Source organism: Nicotiana tomentosiformis, chromosome 4 (assembly GCF_000390325.3).
Source record: "Nicotiana tomentosiformis chromosome 4, ASM39032v3, whole genome shotgun sequence".
NCBI lineage: Eukaryota > Viridiplantae > Streptophyta > Magnoliopsida > Solanales > Solanaceae > Nicotiana > Nicotiana tomentosiformis.
Genome location: NC_090815.1, coordinates 39257701 through 39272003, shown reverse-complemented (window position 1 = coordinate 39272003; position 14303 = coordinate 39257701). Strand labels below are relative to the sequence as shown.

Below are 14303 nucleotides of genomic sequence, written 5' to 3'. Positions count from 1 at the left end.
TGGTACAAAAAATGCTTTTATTTGTTAAGTTTGAAATTTTTGTCTGACAAAAGAGAAACGTGACAAGCAGAAAGAGCGGAGATTCTAAAATTTGTCGAAGCAATGGTTCACATCATATAGCATACATGTGACTCACAGGAAATACAATAGAATCAAAAAACATATATTGAGAAACCTTTTCTGGGCAAATAATGAGAGTGTTCTAGTTTAACCTTATCCTGGAAAATTAACTTTGGCAACCATTTCAAGATTGTCGTTTAAAACATAAGAAAAGGAGGAGACTATAGTTGACAAAGCAAATATTTGACCAATTTACAAGAGGCCCCAAAAAAGAAATATGCATTAGATTAAAGATGTCAACACCATTAAAGTATCATCCAATGATTCCCAGATCCAAAAGGGGTAAAATACAAAAAGGAAAAAGGAAGGGAGTGCCATATATTCAAGACAAGATGAAGAGAGGAAAATATTTGAGATTGTAAGAACCAGATTTCAAGATCCATTAGGTCAGTAGGTGGACTAGAGCAAGTAAAAGCTGTGCAATTTCCCCTACAAAGTCGCATATAGTTTCCACCAGGTACCTTCGGAAAGTATGTGGAAAATGCGTCCTTCCAATATTCCTTTCCTCACCAGTTTGATGCAGTTCTCTACACCATTTGCATATCCAGGTAGAGAGCTACATGAACTTCTACAGCAAACAAACACTTCTCTTTCTGCCTTCAATCAAAAATAGCAGCATAATTAAGCTAGTACAAGGCACTATTACTTCTGTAAACACTTTGACAAAATAGATATTACTTCTTCATTCAACGTCTGGCATGCCCAACAGTGGATAACTGGGGTCAGCAGATCCAAGCAGGGGAATGTACTCCGATCCTCTTACATGAACACTAAAACAAGCTGCAGAACATTCAGTTGGATAAGAACTATGCCTCAACTCTTTTTCCAGATTCAGTTAGTAGTGACCAGTTATCCACTTTGTCCAAAACAAAAAAACAGCCATTGACTGCAGAAATACAACACTAAAACAATGGGTTTTAACGCGAAGATTTCTTTTCAGGATTCAGGTTCTGAATATCCAACTACCTGGTGCGACAAAAAATCTAACAATTCTACTCAAATGTAATTAAATGAGAACTATAACTAGAGTAGCACCTATAATATTCTTATAGTTAATGTACATGGAACACCCGATTGAAACACACACAAGCACGATCTATATTATTCAGTAGCCAGTGCACATTCACATTTTGGATAACCTTTTTTTTTCTCTATGCATCCAACTAAAAGCTTTGGAATATGTCCACTTTGAAATGAACAAACCTCCAAGACAGTAAACAGAAAGATTTATGCCCAACAGTACCCCCAATCCCAATCTTCTCACCTCATGACTTGCTGAAAACAGAATTTGATTACACTGTACTAAAGCAGTTTTTGACTAGTTAGGTTAGAAGTAAGGCACAAAGAGAAAGAATAAGCCATAGACTACAGCTGAAGACTATACCATTTTCTATCTTCATTACACTCTGGAGCATAGTTTCCATTTTCTGTTTCATGTCTAAAGGATCATCCATTTCAGGGGCAATAAGAGTAAGCTTCCTGTAAATTTCACGGACAAAACTGCAGATCTTCTCAGCAAAATCAAGTTCCCCTTCTGATATTCGACCAATTGCCAACCTCATTAATTCTCCTGTCAAGTCCGCAAGCTAAAGTAGAAGATTTAGCAAAATGGAAATATTTCTTATTGGGGAACAAATAGAGAACTAGTAACGCTTAAATATGAGAAAATACAAACAGGAAGATGATACACTTACGCCTAAGATATAGTCTAGGATGTTAATCTGCAAGGGTTCAACAGAAGGATCACTTAATGGGAGAAAGGCTGCATTAATCTCATCAAGAGTTAATAGATTCCCTGTCTTGCAGAAATTACAAAGTGTTGCAGCTTCAACATATTCTTGAACCTATAAGTTGGAAGCACATACAAGCTAAGTCGAATTGGATTATTTAAGAGTCTCCAAAAGCAAAATAAGACCAACTGACCCACCCCAGGAGAATATGCTCGTCTTAACTTCCAGAAATCAGTCCCTTGGAGTTCCTTTACTAGCCGGGACACATATTGATCAGTCACAGCTGCCAGATCTTTAACTGCTTTATCCAGAACTTCCTCTTTGTTGTGCTTGCTTATTCTGTTAATGAAGGAAGCGAAGAAAAAGAAATTGACTGGGAAACTTTTCACCTTACATAAGTCATAAAAACCTAATTAAGTCAAGCAGATAAATAGCTATCCAACATTTGACACTTCTTGGCTGCATAGATTAAAAAAGTACTCATAGAGATTGCACCTGTGCACTTGAAAAATAACCTTCTTGCTATTCATAGTAATATCACGACTTGCTTTCACCACCCTTTCTCGTTTATCATTCTGCAACATAAAGAGTAAAAATTCATATATGATGATTCCATGTTTTTGATGGCTTTTGAACTCAAAGATGACCTTTCTCCATCATCATGATCATCATCAACAACAACAACAACAACAACAACAACAACAACAACAACAACAACAGACCCAATGTAATCCCACAAGTGGGGTCTAGGGAGGGTCGTGTATACTTAGACCTTTCTCCATCGCCAATTTAATTAGATCTATAATCAGCTCACATAAAAACTTCATACTGGAACTAGCTAGACAAAATTCTCAAGTGTTCTATGCCATCACAACCCTCGCTCCAGATCTTTTTTTAATAACGGTGGTGCCCGATCGGCTTGCACGCACCTCAATTACTCTACCGAATACCTACTACCTCCCACCAAACTGAGACTTATCTCTTTCAAGCATGGATACTTTCAGACATATGTTCTCAAGTTTCGACACAGTGAGAGCCATCTGAATATGTGTAACTACAAAAGTATGTGGAATATATAGGATACATCCTTTCAAAAGTAAATTTCTCTTTTCTTAATTATCAAAAAAATAATAATAAACTTTATTTTTCTTGTTTTTGATTGGTTAACAGAACCATCTAATCCATAAAGTTCAAAATTGCACAATAGTATATGATGTTTGGACTCCCAAAATAAAGCGGCACAACCAAATCGCTTGGCTAACTTGGGTATAAAATATAAAGTTGCAAAAGCAAAGATAATAAGTTCGAAGTCCGCCATCCAAGCCATAGGATCGTAGGTTTACAACAGAAATTCCAATTTAATTATCCTTTTATTAGCTGAGTACCAATACAAATTTTGCATTAAAATGTAAAGAATCTTAATGTAATGCTCTTCTTCTCAATGTCTCAAAAAACAATCAGCTAAATCTCAATGCAAATTAGCAGGAGTCAGGCTCTACGAATCTTTTGTATCTATTTTACTCTATATCATTCCAAAACACGACTTTAAAGGCTATGAATTCTTTTAGTCCTAGTCTACTAACATTTTCCCATCTCATGTCCTCCCTTCGGTGTGCCGAAACTTAAAACAATTAATAGGGCGTTTTTCTGCTCGAAAACACCAATTCCGAAATGAACAGCTTTTAATTAACAACAAAGCAAATGCGAAAATGTGAACATAGACAAAGAGAGCAAAAAAGAGAGAAAGGGAAGAAGCTTAACAAGGTTATTGAGGTAATCCGCATATTTGGAGAATGCGTCTTTCATTGATGATGACTCGGTCTCAGTTTCAGTACTCATTGTCCTTGCTCTCTTCATCGCGCTTTGCCAAGTTGCTCCTGCCACTACTCAACAAAATGAACGAAAAATTCAAACTCTTTTCACAAACCCAGAGAAAAGGGGAAGAGTGAATTAGGGTTTGTGTTAGAGACGACTTACAGTGACGAATGCGCGGTTTAGGAGCCATTACTACGAGTGACAACTTGTAGGCGTGGAGCAACATGTGTCCCTTCGCACACCAAAAAAACTGTTAGCATCTTCTAATTAATTAGCTTCTCTTCTTTTCTTTTCTTTTCTTTTCTTTTCCTTTTCTTTTCTTTTGTTTCATCTACTTTATCTTTTTATTTTTCTTTCTCTTGTTGTTATTTTCTCTTTAAACCAAACCACTCATCCGCAAGTCACATATCATCAAATAAACATATGCGAAGCATCAAATGGGGGAACGAAATTTTAATGCTCAACATGATTTATCGGATCGTTACATTCTCCACCTCTTAAATAAACATTCGTCCTCGAACGGGTTTAGAAACATACCTAAGATGCTGAAAAGATGTGTATATCTGCTCTGCATATCTGACTCGGTCTCCCGAGTAGCCTCCTCGCTTAGTTGGCCTCTCCAAAGCACCTTCACCGACGCGATCTCCTTTGATCTCAACTTCTGAACCTACCTATCCAAAAAGGCCACTAACTTTTCTTAATAAGCCAGATTCTCATCTAACTTCACTGTGCTGAAGTTCAAATCATCTTCATGATACTTCTGGAGCAGAGAAACATGGAATACCGGATGAACTCCCGCAAGACTAGGAGGCAAAGGAAGCCTATAAACAACCTCACCCACTCTTTCTAATACATATAATTGACCAATAAACCTCGGACTTAGTTTACCTTTCTTCCTAAACCTCACTATTCACTTCATGGGTAAAATATTCAGAAATACCTTCTTACTCCATAAATGTTGCATCGTGAACCTTCTTGTCCGCATAACTCTTTTGCCTGGACTAAGTTGTACAAAGTTGCTCCTGAATCAACTTCACGTTCTCAAAAACGTCACGAACCAAATCAAGTGTCTAACAACCTAGCCTCACTAGGCTCAAACCAACCAATAGGAGATCCACAATGCCTACCATGCAAAGCCTCATACGGAGCCATCTAAATGCCGAGCCGGTAATTGTTGTTTTATGCAAACTCTGCCAATGGTAGAAATTGGTCCTAATAACCCCCAAAGTCAATCACACAAGCTCTCAACATATCCTCAAGAACCTGAATAGTCTGCTCGGACTGACCATCTGTCTATGGGTGAAAAGTTATTCTAAGCTCCACCTATCTATCCAACTCACGCGGAACAACTTTTCAAAAGTGAGAAGTTAACAGAGTACCCCAGTCTGAAATGATAGAAACAGGCACACAATGCAAATGAACAATCTCTCGGATGTAGATCTATGCCAACTTCTCTTAAGTATATGTAGTCAACACCAGTATAAAATGCATGGACTTGGTCAATCTATCAACAATGACCCAAATGGCATCAAGCTTCTTAAAAGTCAATGGAAAGCCTGCTACGAAGTCCATAATAACACGCTCCTACTTCTACTCCGGTATAACAAACCTCTGAGTCAAACCATCTGGTTTCTGATGTTCATATTTCACTTGCTGAAAATTCAAACACCGTGAAATATGCCCAACAATGTCCTCCTTCATTTTCTTCCATAAGTAATCATGCTTCAAATTATGATACATCTTCATGAGATCGAGATGAATAGAACACTTCAAATTGTGAGCCTCCTCAAGAATCAACACCCTTAAACCATCAACATTAGGAACACAAACCGACCCTGGAGTAATAATACACCATCGTCTTTAATAAACATCTTCTTAGTAGCACCTCATTGCACCGTGCCTTAAGCACCGACAGATATGTATTATCATACTAGCTAGCCTTAATACACTCAAACAACGACGACAATGCAAGCACACAAGTAAGAACTCTACGAGGCTCAAAAATGTCTAATCTCACAAATCTGTTGGCCAATGCCTGGAACTCCATTGCCGAAGGCCTCTCCTCAGCTGGAATAAATTTCAAACTCCCATGCTCTCCTCTATTCAAGCCATCTGCTACCATATTCGCCCTACTAGAGTGATATAATATAGTAATATCATAATTCTTAAGCAACTCATGCCACATCTACTGCCTCAAATTCAAATTCTTTTACTTGAACAACTGTTGAAGACTCATATGACCAATGTATACCTCGAATGACACACGGTACAAGTAAGCCTCTAACTCTGAAGTGCATGCACAATAGCTGCCAATACCAAATCATGAACTGAATAATTTTTCTCACGAGGTTTCAACTGTCGTGACAAATAAACAATCACCCTACCCTTCTGTATCAATACCGTTCCAAGACCAATACAAGAAGCATCACAATACACCATCTATGACCCATAATTTATGGGTAACGCCAACACTAGAGTTTTAGTCAAAGCAGTCTTAAGCTTCGGATAGATCTTCTCACACTCGTCGAAATATCTAAAAGGACAACCTTCTAAGTCAACTTAGTTAATAGGACTGCAATAGATGAAACCGCTCCACAAAGCTATAATAGTAGCATGCCAAGCTGAACAAACTCATGATATATGTAGCTGTAGAAGGTCTCGGCCAATTCTAAACCGCCTCAATTTTCTTCGAATCAATCTTTATACCATCACTAGACACAACATGAGCCAATAATGCAACTAAATTCAACTAAAACTCACACTTAGAAAATATAGCATAAAGTTGCTTCTCTTTCAAAGTCTTAAGCACAATCCTCAAATGATGCTCATGCCCCTCCCTACTATGAGAGTAAACCAAGATATCATCAATGAACAAAATCACAAAAGCGTCCAAATAAAACTTGAACACCCTGTTCATCAAATGATGAACGCCACTGGAGCATTAGTCAAACCAAATTACATCTCCAAGAACTCATAATGACCATATCAAGTCCTAAAAGTTGTCTTACGGATATTTGAAGCTCTAATCTTCAACTGGTGGTAACCCCATATCAAGTAAATCTTAGAGAACACCTTATCCCCTGGAAGTTGATTAAAAAAATCATTAATACGAAGCAATAGATACTTGTTCTTGATAATAACCTTGTTCAACTACCTGTAAATCAATGCGCATCATCATAGTGCCATCTTTCTTCTTCACAAATAACACTTGCACCCCCAAAGAGAAACAATAAGTCTAATGAATCCCTTATCAAGCAAGTCTTAAAATTGTTCCTTCAACTAAGCTAGAGCCAAGCGATACGGTGGAATAGATTTGGACTGGGTACCCGGAACGAAGTCAATGAAAAATCAATATCTCTATGTTGTGGCATGCCTGGGAAATCTGTAAGAAACACCTCCGGAAACTCCCTAACAACCGGTACTAAATCCATGGGAGGAACCTCTGGACAAGAATCCCAAATAATAGCTAAATATGCTAGACACCCTTTCTCGACCATACCTACGCCTTTAGAAATGAAATCACCTTACCTGTAGAATGACCAAGTGACCCCCTCCACTCAAGTCTAGGTAATCTTAGCATAGCCAAAGTCACAGTCTTGACGTGACAATCCAAGATTGCATGATATGAAGATAACCAATCCATGCCAAGAATTACCTCTAAGTCCACCATGTCCAATAACAAGAGATCAACCATAGTATAATACCCATTAACAGTAACCACACAAGACAAATAGACACAATCTACCATACTAGAATCTCCAATAGGTGTAGACACATAAACAGGAATATCCAAAGAATCAAGAGGCATATCCAAATATGATGCAAAGTAAGATGATACATACGAATAAGTAGAACCCGGATCGAATAATATTGAAGCATTTCTATGACAGACTGAAACAATAGTTGTGATGACTACATCAAAGGCAACTACCTCAGGTCTACTAGGGGAAGCATTACAACAAGCCTAACCTCCACCTCTAGGACGACCTCTACATGCCTGACCTCCACCTCTAACTGTTGGGCTGGTAGTGTATCAACTGTTGCTAGAATCATTGCTTGAGTGCCCTGCTATGGTATAACACTCTGCAATCTGGAACATTTCATCTTGAGGTATCCCAAATATCCACACTCAAAACATCCTCTCCACTGACGAGGCTATTGAACCTGTCTGACCCCGATGATCTGGATACCCACTGAATTAACCCTGCCCTAAAGGTGCATTGTAAGGACCATAATATGAAGGTGCACTATATAGCAATTATCTATATTGAGCACTATATGAACTGTGACTGGCAGGTGTGCCGCGGGAGATCTAAAGTGTTGATTAAACTAGTCTGGCATGATGCTCTCTATCATAATATCCCTTGCCTCCAGATGAGGCACCACTAAATCCTCCGGTAGTACGAGGCTTCTTGGCCTCGTGCTCCTCCCTACCTTGTATACGGATGCACTCTAGTCTCCTAGTAACTTCAAGTGCCTGATGAAAAGTGGTCTCTATCTCAGCCTCACGCGCCATTCCAAGCCTGATACCGAAGTGAAGACCCTCAATGAACCTCTGCACCTTCTTCTTCTCGTTGGAAACCAAAGAACTTGAATAGCATGATAACTGTGTGAACCTCATCTCATGCTGAGTAACTGAGATGCTACCCTGAGCTAAATGCTCAAACTGTCTACAGAGCTCATTTCCCCTTGTGAGTAGGATGAACTTCTCTAAGAAGAAATGCATAAATTGAGCCCATGAGAAAGAAAGTGATCCTACTGGCCTATCCTCCTCGTAAGTCTGCCACCATCTCTTGGTTGTCCCTTTTGGTTGAAAAGTAGTGAAATCAACTCCATTGGACTCCACAAGTCCCAAATCGCATAGAATCTAATGACACATATCCAAGAAATCATGGGCATCCTTTAAAGGATCACCCTCAAAGTGTGAGGGCTACAACTTTTGGAACTTATCCATCCTCTTCTTCTCATCCACAGACATAACAGGCCTAACCTTAGGCCGTGCTGCAATGATAGGTTGAACTACACCAGCTAGTAGGACTCCCAGAGTCTGAAATCTGTGAACCATCTGCTCTTAAGATGGACAACGAGGATCTGAGCTCATCCCCCAGCCTAAGAATTAGCTGGTGCCATAGGAAGTACACCTGCCTAAGCCATACTCTCAATGAAACTAACTATATGGATTAAAGCATCCTGAAGGACTAGGTAACAATAAACTACTCTAGGATCTGTGCTGGCCCTACCAGCTCATCCTGAACTAGAATCTGCCCACTATTTAGAGTTATTTGTGGCTCAATTGATCCCACTCTAGCACGGGCGTGAGTAGCTATAGGTGTTGAAACACATGCTTTAGTCTAGGCTCTAGCCCTGCCCCTACCTCTGCCTCTAGTGGCGGCCACAACCTGTGGATTCGGCTCCTGCTCAGTTGCGGATGATGCACATGTCCTCACCATCTATGAGAGAATAGTAGGGTAAAGATTCAAACTTCGAGATAATCAAAATCTCACGATAGAGAATGAAATAATTTGGAGTTTCCTAAATGTCCCATAGCCTCTTGAAAATAAGTATAAATGTCTTTATACCAATTCGTAAGATTCTACTAGACATGCTCATGACTAGTGAGACCTCTGTAACCTAAGCTCTGATACCAAGCTGTCATGACCAAAATCCTACCAACGATCGTGATGGCACCTAACATACCAGTTAGGCGAACTAATCACATAACAATCAAATAAACAACAGAAGCAAAGCAATATATCAAGTCTAATAGAAGTGTATAGCATAAATAAGTCTAAAACTAGCTTCAATATACGAAGCAGAAACACAATTCCCCTAAAACTAATGTCAATGAGTACATGAGCTCTAAGAGTGTAATACTATAGTCTGAAATAAATACACCACTATCTGAAATGAACAACAGTCTCAAAATAGGAAAAGAAGATAACTTTGTGGATGAACAGGATGCACTACATCAAGTCTCCTAGCACCACAACTATCTATTCCTTAGATACGCTAGTACCAACACCCGAATCTACATAAAATATGCAGAAGTGAAGTATGAGTACAATCGATCCAATGTACTGTCACTACCCAAACTCAACATGTCGTGATGCCGCCTATCACAGAACTAGTGTCACGATCCAAATCTCACATGCCGTGATGCCTCCTATCGCAATACTAGGCAAGTTGACATCCACAATAAAACCACACATCTTTAAATTTGGAAAACATAGTAATATAAGTTCAAGGAAGAAATCTCATAAATACTGATAAGAAAGTACCGCGACTCAATACAATATCTCCCAAAATCCGGGTGTCACTGAGTACATGAGCATCTATGTAATAACATGGTCTGAAACACTGTCTAGGAGAGTAGAATAGTATAAATAAAACTACGAGATAAAGGAGGAGAGTCAAGGTCTGCGGACGCCAAAGCAGCTACCTCGATAATCTCCGAACTGGTAAAAACTCCAAAATCAGCAACCGTTGTGCCCGAAAAAACCTGGATCTGCACACGAAGTGTAGAGTGTAGTATGAGTACAACCAACTCAATAAGTATCTTAAATAAACACGGCAAGGTAAGAGAAGCTTAAATTATTAATAAGGCTAGCTATCCCTATATAGTTCCATCTTTTAAACTGGCAAAAAACAATATTGAAAACTAACTCATCAAGTTTCATGAGAAGGACATCTATGTTTGCATGTGTACAGTTTCTCAAATACTCCGCTTAGAAAATATTATGGCATGTAGAGGTGAAAAGCGGTTAAATCAGATAAATGATTAAGGAAATGCTAATTCCGCACAACACTGGCCGGATTCTCTCAACTTTCCATATCCGTTCCACACCACTGATCAGTATTCTCAATAACTGCGTGTACACCATCAAGAGAGAACCAAGAGAGGGTGACCCTAGGGGGATTGATCCGTATCCACACGCTGCACGGACAACTCACGTGCTGCACAGACAACTCATGTGCTAACAATAGAACCCACACGGATAACTCACATGCCAAAAATGTCAATATCTGGATCTGCACGGAGAACTCACGTGTCGCACGGAGAACTCACGTGCCAATATCATAATACGCCTAGCATGGTCACAGGCCCCAAGTACAAACAAATCATACAGGAGCAAGTAAACAAGTATACATGTATATAATGAATGAAATAAGATTCTCATGCTCCTGGACTGGTATAAATGACATCCTAAAGTGTAGGCATGTGCAAAGTGTGCTATCATAGCTGAAATCGGCAACTTCATAACTGAAAAGCATTTATCAAGTTCGTTCAGGGATTTAACTTCTATGTAGCCTCAAACATGGCTCAAATAGTTCAGACAAAATGTTACGAATATGAGGAATATCATAGCTCAACCCTTAAAAGTCAAATTCTAGGCTTATAAGAGCCCGAGCACAACCCGAACATGAATAAATGACCCTGGTGCCTGCACATGGGTTCATCCCCATGCATGTGCGCACTCAATAGTACATAGCTATCAAACAATTCAGGAAACTAGTGCCTCAACCGAGTTTAAATAAGATACTTACCTCAAGCAAATCAAATCACTCCACTAGCAAGCCCTTCCCACGCGTATTGGCCTCCGGAAGAATTGAATCTAGCCAAAAATAACGTAATACTATCAACAAAATCTATAGGAATTGATTCCAATTAATAAAGCTACGATCTTTAACAAAAATCAAAAAGTCAACTCAAAAGTTAACCACAGGCCCACATCACGGAATCTCACAAAAGTTTCAAAATTCAAACACCCATTCAACCATGAGTCCAACCATACCAAATTTACCGAATTCCGACACCAAATCGTCACTCAAATTCCCAAATCTTACTCTCCAATCCCTAGCCCAAAATTCTCAAAATTCCACATTAAAAACACATGAACTAGGTGGGAAATTCAATGGGTAATCAATATTATTGAATAAAAATGATCAAAACTGGCTTACCTCAAGAAATCTCGTGGAACCCCTCTCAAAATTTGCCTTCAAACGAGCTTCCAAATTCCAAAAATGAGAGAAATAACTTAACCCTCGACCTTATACTCTGCCAGACATCTCGCACCTATGGTTCCGCAGGTGCGGCCAAATTCCACTTCTGCGGTTTCCAACTAAAGGCCTTGCCTTCACTTCTGTGGACCAGACTCCGCATCTGCAGAGTTGTATCTGCGACTTGAGCTCCGCTTATGCGGAAACACGCTTGTCTCTCGCCCTTCGCACCTGCGCTCCCTTTCTCGCATGTGCACCCTCGCAGATGCGGACAAACCCTCGCACCTGCAACTACTGGCCAACTTACCTCAAGCCGCACCTATGACAACTAGCTCGCTTCTGCGATCACGCACCTGCGACCAAACCTCCACAGGTGCGATGGCACCAGACATCAGCAGTAGCAGAAATCCTCCTATGTCCAAATTCCAATCTTATTTCTATCCGAATCATTCCCGAGGCCTTCGGGACCCCGCCCAAACATACCAACAAGTCCTAAAACGCGATACGAACTTAGTCGAGGCCTCAAATCACGTCAAACAATATCAAAAACACGAATCGCACCCCAATTCAAGCCTAAGAAAACTAATGAATTCCAACTTCTACAATCGATGCCGAAACCTATCAAATCAACTCCGATTAACCTCAAAATTTGCACACAAGTCATAAATGACACAACAAACCTATTCTAATTTCCGAAACCAAAATGTGATCCTGCTATCCACAAAGTCAACTCTCAGTCAAACTTATCAACTCTCCAAACTTCTAGTTTTCCAACTTTTGCCATTTTAAGCCAAAATCACCGACGGACCTCCAAATCAATATCCGGACACACTCCTAAGTCCAAATCACCATACAGAGCTATCAGAACCATCAAAACTCCATTCCGGAGCCATTTACATATAAGCCAACATTCGGTCAACTCTTTCAACTTAGGCGTCTAACCTTGGGACTAAGTGTCCCACTTCATTCTGAAACATCCCCGCAACCAAACCAACTACCCCGATAAGTCACATAACAATAATTGAGCATAGAATAGGCAGTAAATAGGGGAATGGGGCTACAACACTCAAAATGAATGATGGGGTCATTACATCCTCCTCTTCTTAAACAAACGTTCGCCCTCGAACGGGTCTAGAGTCATACCTGGATTCTCAAATAGGCGTGGATACCTGCTCTGTATCTCCCGCTCGGTCTCCCAAGTAGACTCCTCAATTGGATGGCCTCGCCACTGCACCTTCACTGAAGCTATGTTCTTTGACCTTAAATTTCAAACTTACCGATCCAAATTGGCCACCGGCTCCACATCATAAGTCAAATCACCATCCAACTAAAACGTGCTGAAGTCCAAAACATGAGACGGATTGCCGACATACTTCCGGAGCATAGAAACATGAAACACTAGGTGAACACTCGACAGAGTAGGCGGCAATGCAAGCTTGTAAGCCACCTCTCCAATCCCCTCAAGAACCTTAAAAGGCCCAATATACCGAGGGCTCAACATGCCCTTCTTTCCGAACCTCATAACACCATTCATGGGTAAAACTCTGAGTAGTACTTTCTCCCCCACCATATAAGCAACATTATGAACCTTTCGATCGGGATAACTATTCTGTCTAGACTGTGCCGTGGAAGCCGATCCTGAATCAATTTAACCTTTTCCAAAGCATCCTAAACCAAGTCAGTACCCAATAGCCTAGACTCACCTAGCTCAAACCAGCCCACCGGAGACCGACACCGTCTCCCATAAAAAGCCTCATACGAAGCCATCTAAATGCTCGATTGGTAGCTGTTGTTGTAGGCAAACTCTACAAGTGGCAGAAACTGATCCCAAGAACCCCCCCAAAATCTATGACACAAGTGTGTATCATATCCTCTAATATCTGAATAGTGCGCCCGGACTGTCCGTTTGTCTGAGGGTGGAATATTGTACTCAACTCAACCCATGTGCTTCACTCTTGCTGCACTGCTCTCCAAAACTGTGATGTAAACTGTGTGCCCCTATCTAAAATGATGGACACCATCACACCGTGAAGGCGAACAATCTCGCGGATGTAGATCTCAGCCAACCGCTCTAAAGATTAAGTAGTCCCACTGAAATGAAATGTGCGGACTTGGTCAACCGATCCACAATCACCCAAATAGCATCAAACTTCCTCGAAGTTCGTGGGAGCCCAACTACAAAATCCATGGCGATACACTCCCATTTCCACTCCGGAATCTCAAGCCTCTGAAGCAATCCACCCGGTCTCTGATACTCGTACTTCACCTGCTGACAATTTAGGCACCGAGCTACAAACCCCACTATATCTTTCTTCATCCTTCTCCTCCAATAGTGTTGCCTCAAGTCCTGATACATCTTTGCGGCACCCCGATGAATGGAATACCGCGAACTGCGGGCCTCCTCAAGAATTAACTCACGTAGCCCATCTACATTAGGCAAAAAATCAGGCCATGCTCCCGCAACACCCCATCGTCCCCAATAGTAACCTCATTGGCATCACCGTGCTGAATCGTGTCCTTGAAGATAAGAAAATGAGGGTCATCATACGGATGCTCTCTGATGCGATCATATAAGGAAGACCGAGAAATCACACAAGCTAGAACCCGACTGGGCTTCGAAACATCTAATCCCACGAACTG

The 14303-nt window shown here is 40.5% G+C and overlaps 3 protein-coding genes across 6 annotated transcripts; all 3 read right to left on the bottom strand.

Moving 5' to 3' along the window:
• Positions 1-320: 320 nt before the first annotated feature.
• LOC104101591 (uncharacterized) lies at positions 321-3984 on the bottom strand. Of its 4 annotated transcripts, none has more exons than XM_033657475.2 (8): positions 3828-3983; positions 3612-3733; positions 2346-2425; positions 2048-2189; positions 1815-1964; positions 1505-1706; positions 799-900; positions 321-717 (listed from the first exon to the last, which is right to left on the bottom strand). In XM_033657475.2, the coding sequence occupies exons 1-7, from the start codon at positions 3889-3891 to the stop codon at positions 803-805; spliced, it is 858 nt and encodes a 285-aa protein (XP_033513366.1). In that variant the 5' UTR covers positions 3892-3983; the 3' UTR covers positions 321-717; positions 799-802. The 4 variants fall into 4 exon arrangements, with proteins under 4 accessions (XP_033513366.1, XP_033513367.1, XP_018628082.1 ...); XM_033657476.2 differs by having other exon boundaries at positions 321-713; XM_018772566.3 differs by lacking the exon at positions 799-900 and having other exon boundaries at positions 321-713; positions 3828-3984.
• Positions 3985-4362: 378 nt separating this feature from the next.
• Positions 4363-5787, bottom strand: LOC138909533 (uncharacterized). The gene is made up of 3 exons (XM_070200737.1): positions 5613-5787; positions 5275-5500; positions 4363-4486 (listed from the first exon to the last, which is right to left on the bottom strand). Exons 1-3 carry the CDS (start codon positions 5785-5787, stop codon positions 4363-4365), a joined length of 525 nt encoding a protein of 174 aa, XP_070056838.1.
• A 2202-nt stretch (positions 5788-7989) lies between these two features.
• Positions 7990-8730, bottom strand: LOC138909532 (uncharacterized). Its single transcript, XM_070200736.1, has 2 exons — positions 8656-8730; positions 7990-8532 (listed from the first exon to the last, which is right to left on the bottom strand). Exons 1-2 carry the CDS (start codon positions 8728-8730, stop codon positions 7990-7992), a joined length of 618 nt encoding a protein of 205 aa, XP_070056837.1.
• Between the last annotated feature and the right edge of the window lie 5573 nt (positions 8731-14303).

Bases quoted from the DNA above. Each gene is read 5' to 3' on its own strand.
- LOC104101591 (XM_018772566.3), bottom strand. From the start codon at position 3,891: ATGTTGCTCCACGCCTACAAGTTGTCACTCGTAGTAATGGCTCCTAAA. The intron at 2,190-2,345 runs GTGCAATCTCTA...CTTCATTAACAG, and splicing joins GTTATTTTTCAAGTGCACAG to AATAAGCAAGCACAACAAAG. The intron at 1,707-1,814 runs GTAAGTGTATCA...CTTCTACTTTAG, and splicing joins TCCTAGACTATATCTTAGGC to CTTGCGGACTTGACAGGAGA.
- LOC138909533 (XM_070200737.1), bottom strand. From the start codon at position 5,787: ATGGTAGCAGATGGCTTGAATAGAGGAGAGCATGGGAGTTTGAAATTT. The intron at 5,501-5,612 runs GTATTAAGGCTA...TTATTACTCCAG, and splicing joins ATTGTCGTCGTTGTTTGAGT to GGTCGGTTTGTGTTCCTAAT. The intron at 4,487-5,274 runs GTTTGTTATACC...GGTTGTTTATAG, and splicing joins CCAGATGGTTTGACTCAGAG to GCTTCCTTTGCCTCCTAGTC.
- LOC138909532 (XM_070200736.1), bottom strand. From the start codon at position 8,730: ATGGTTCACAGATTTCAGACTCTGGGAGTCCTACTAGCTGGTGTAGTT. The intron at 8,533-8,655 runs GTTAGGCCTGTT...ATGTGTCATTAG, and splicing joins TCATTGCAGCACGGCCTAAG to ATTCTATGCGATTTGGGACT.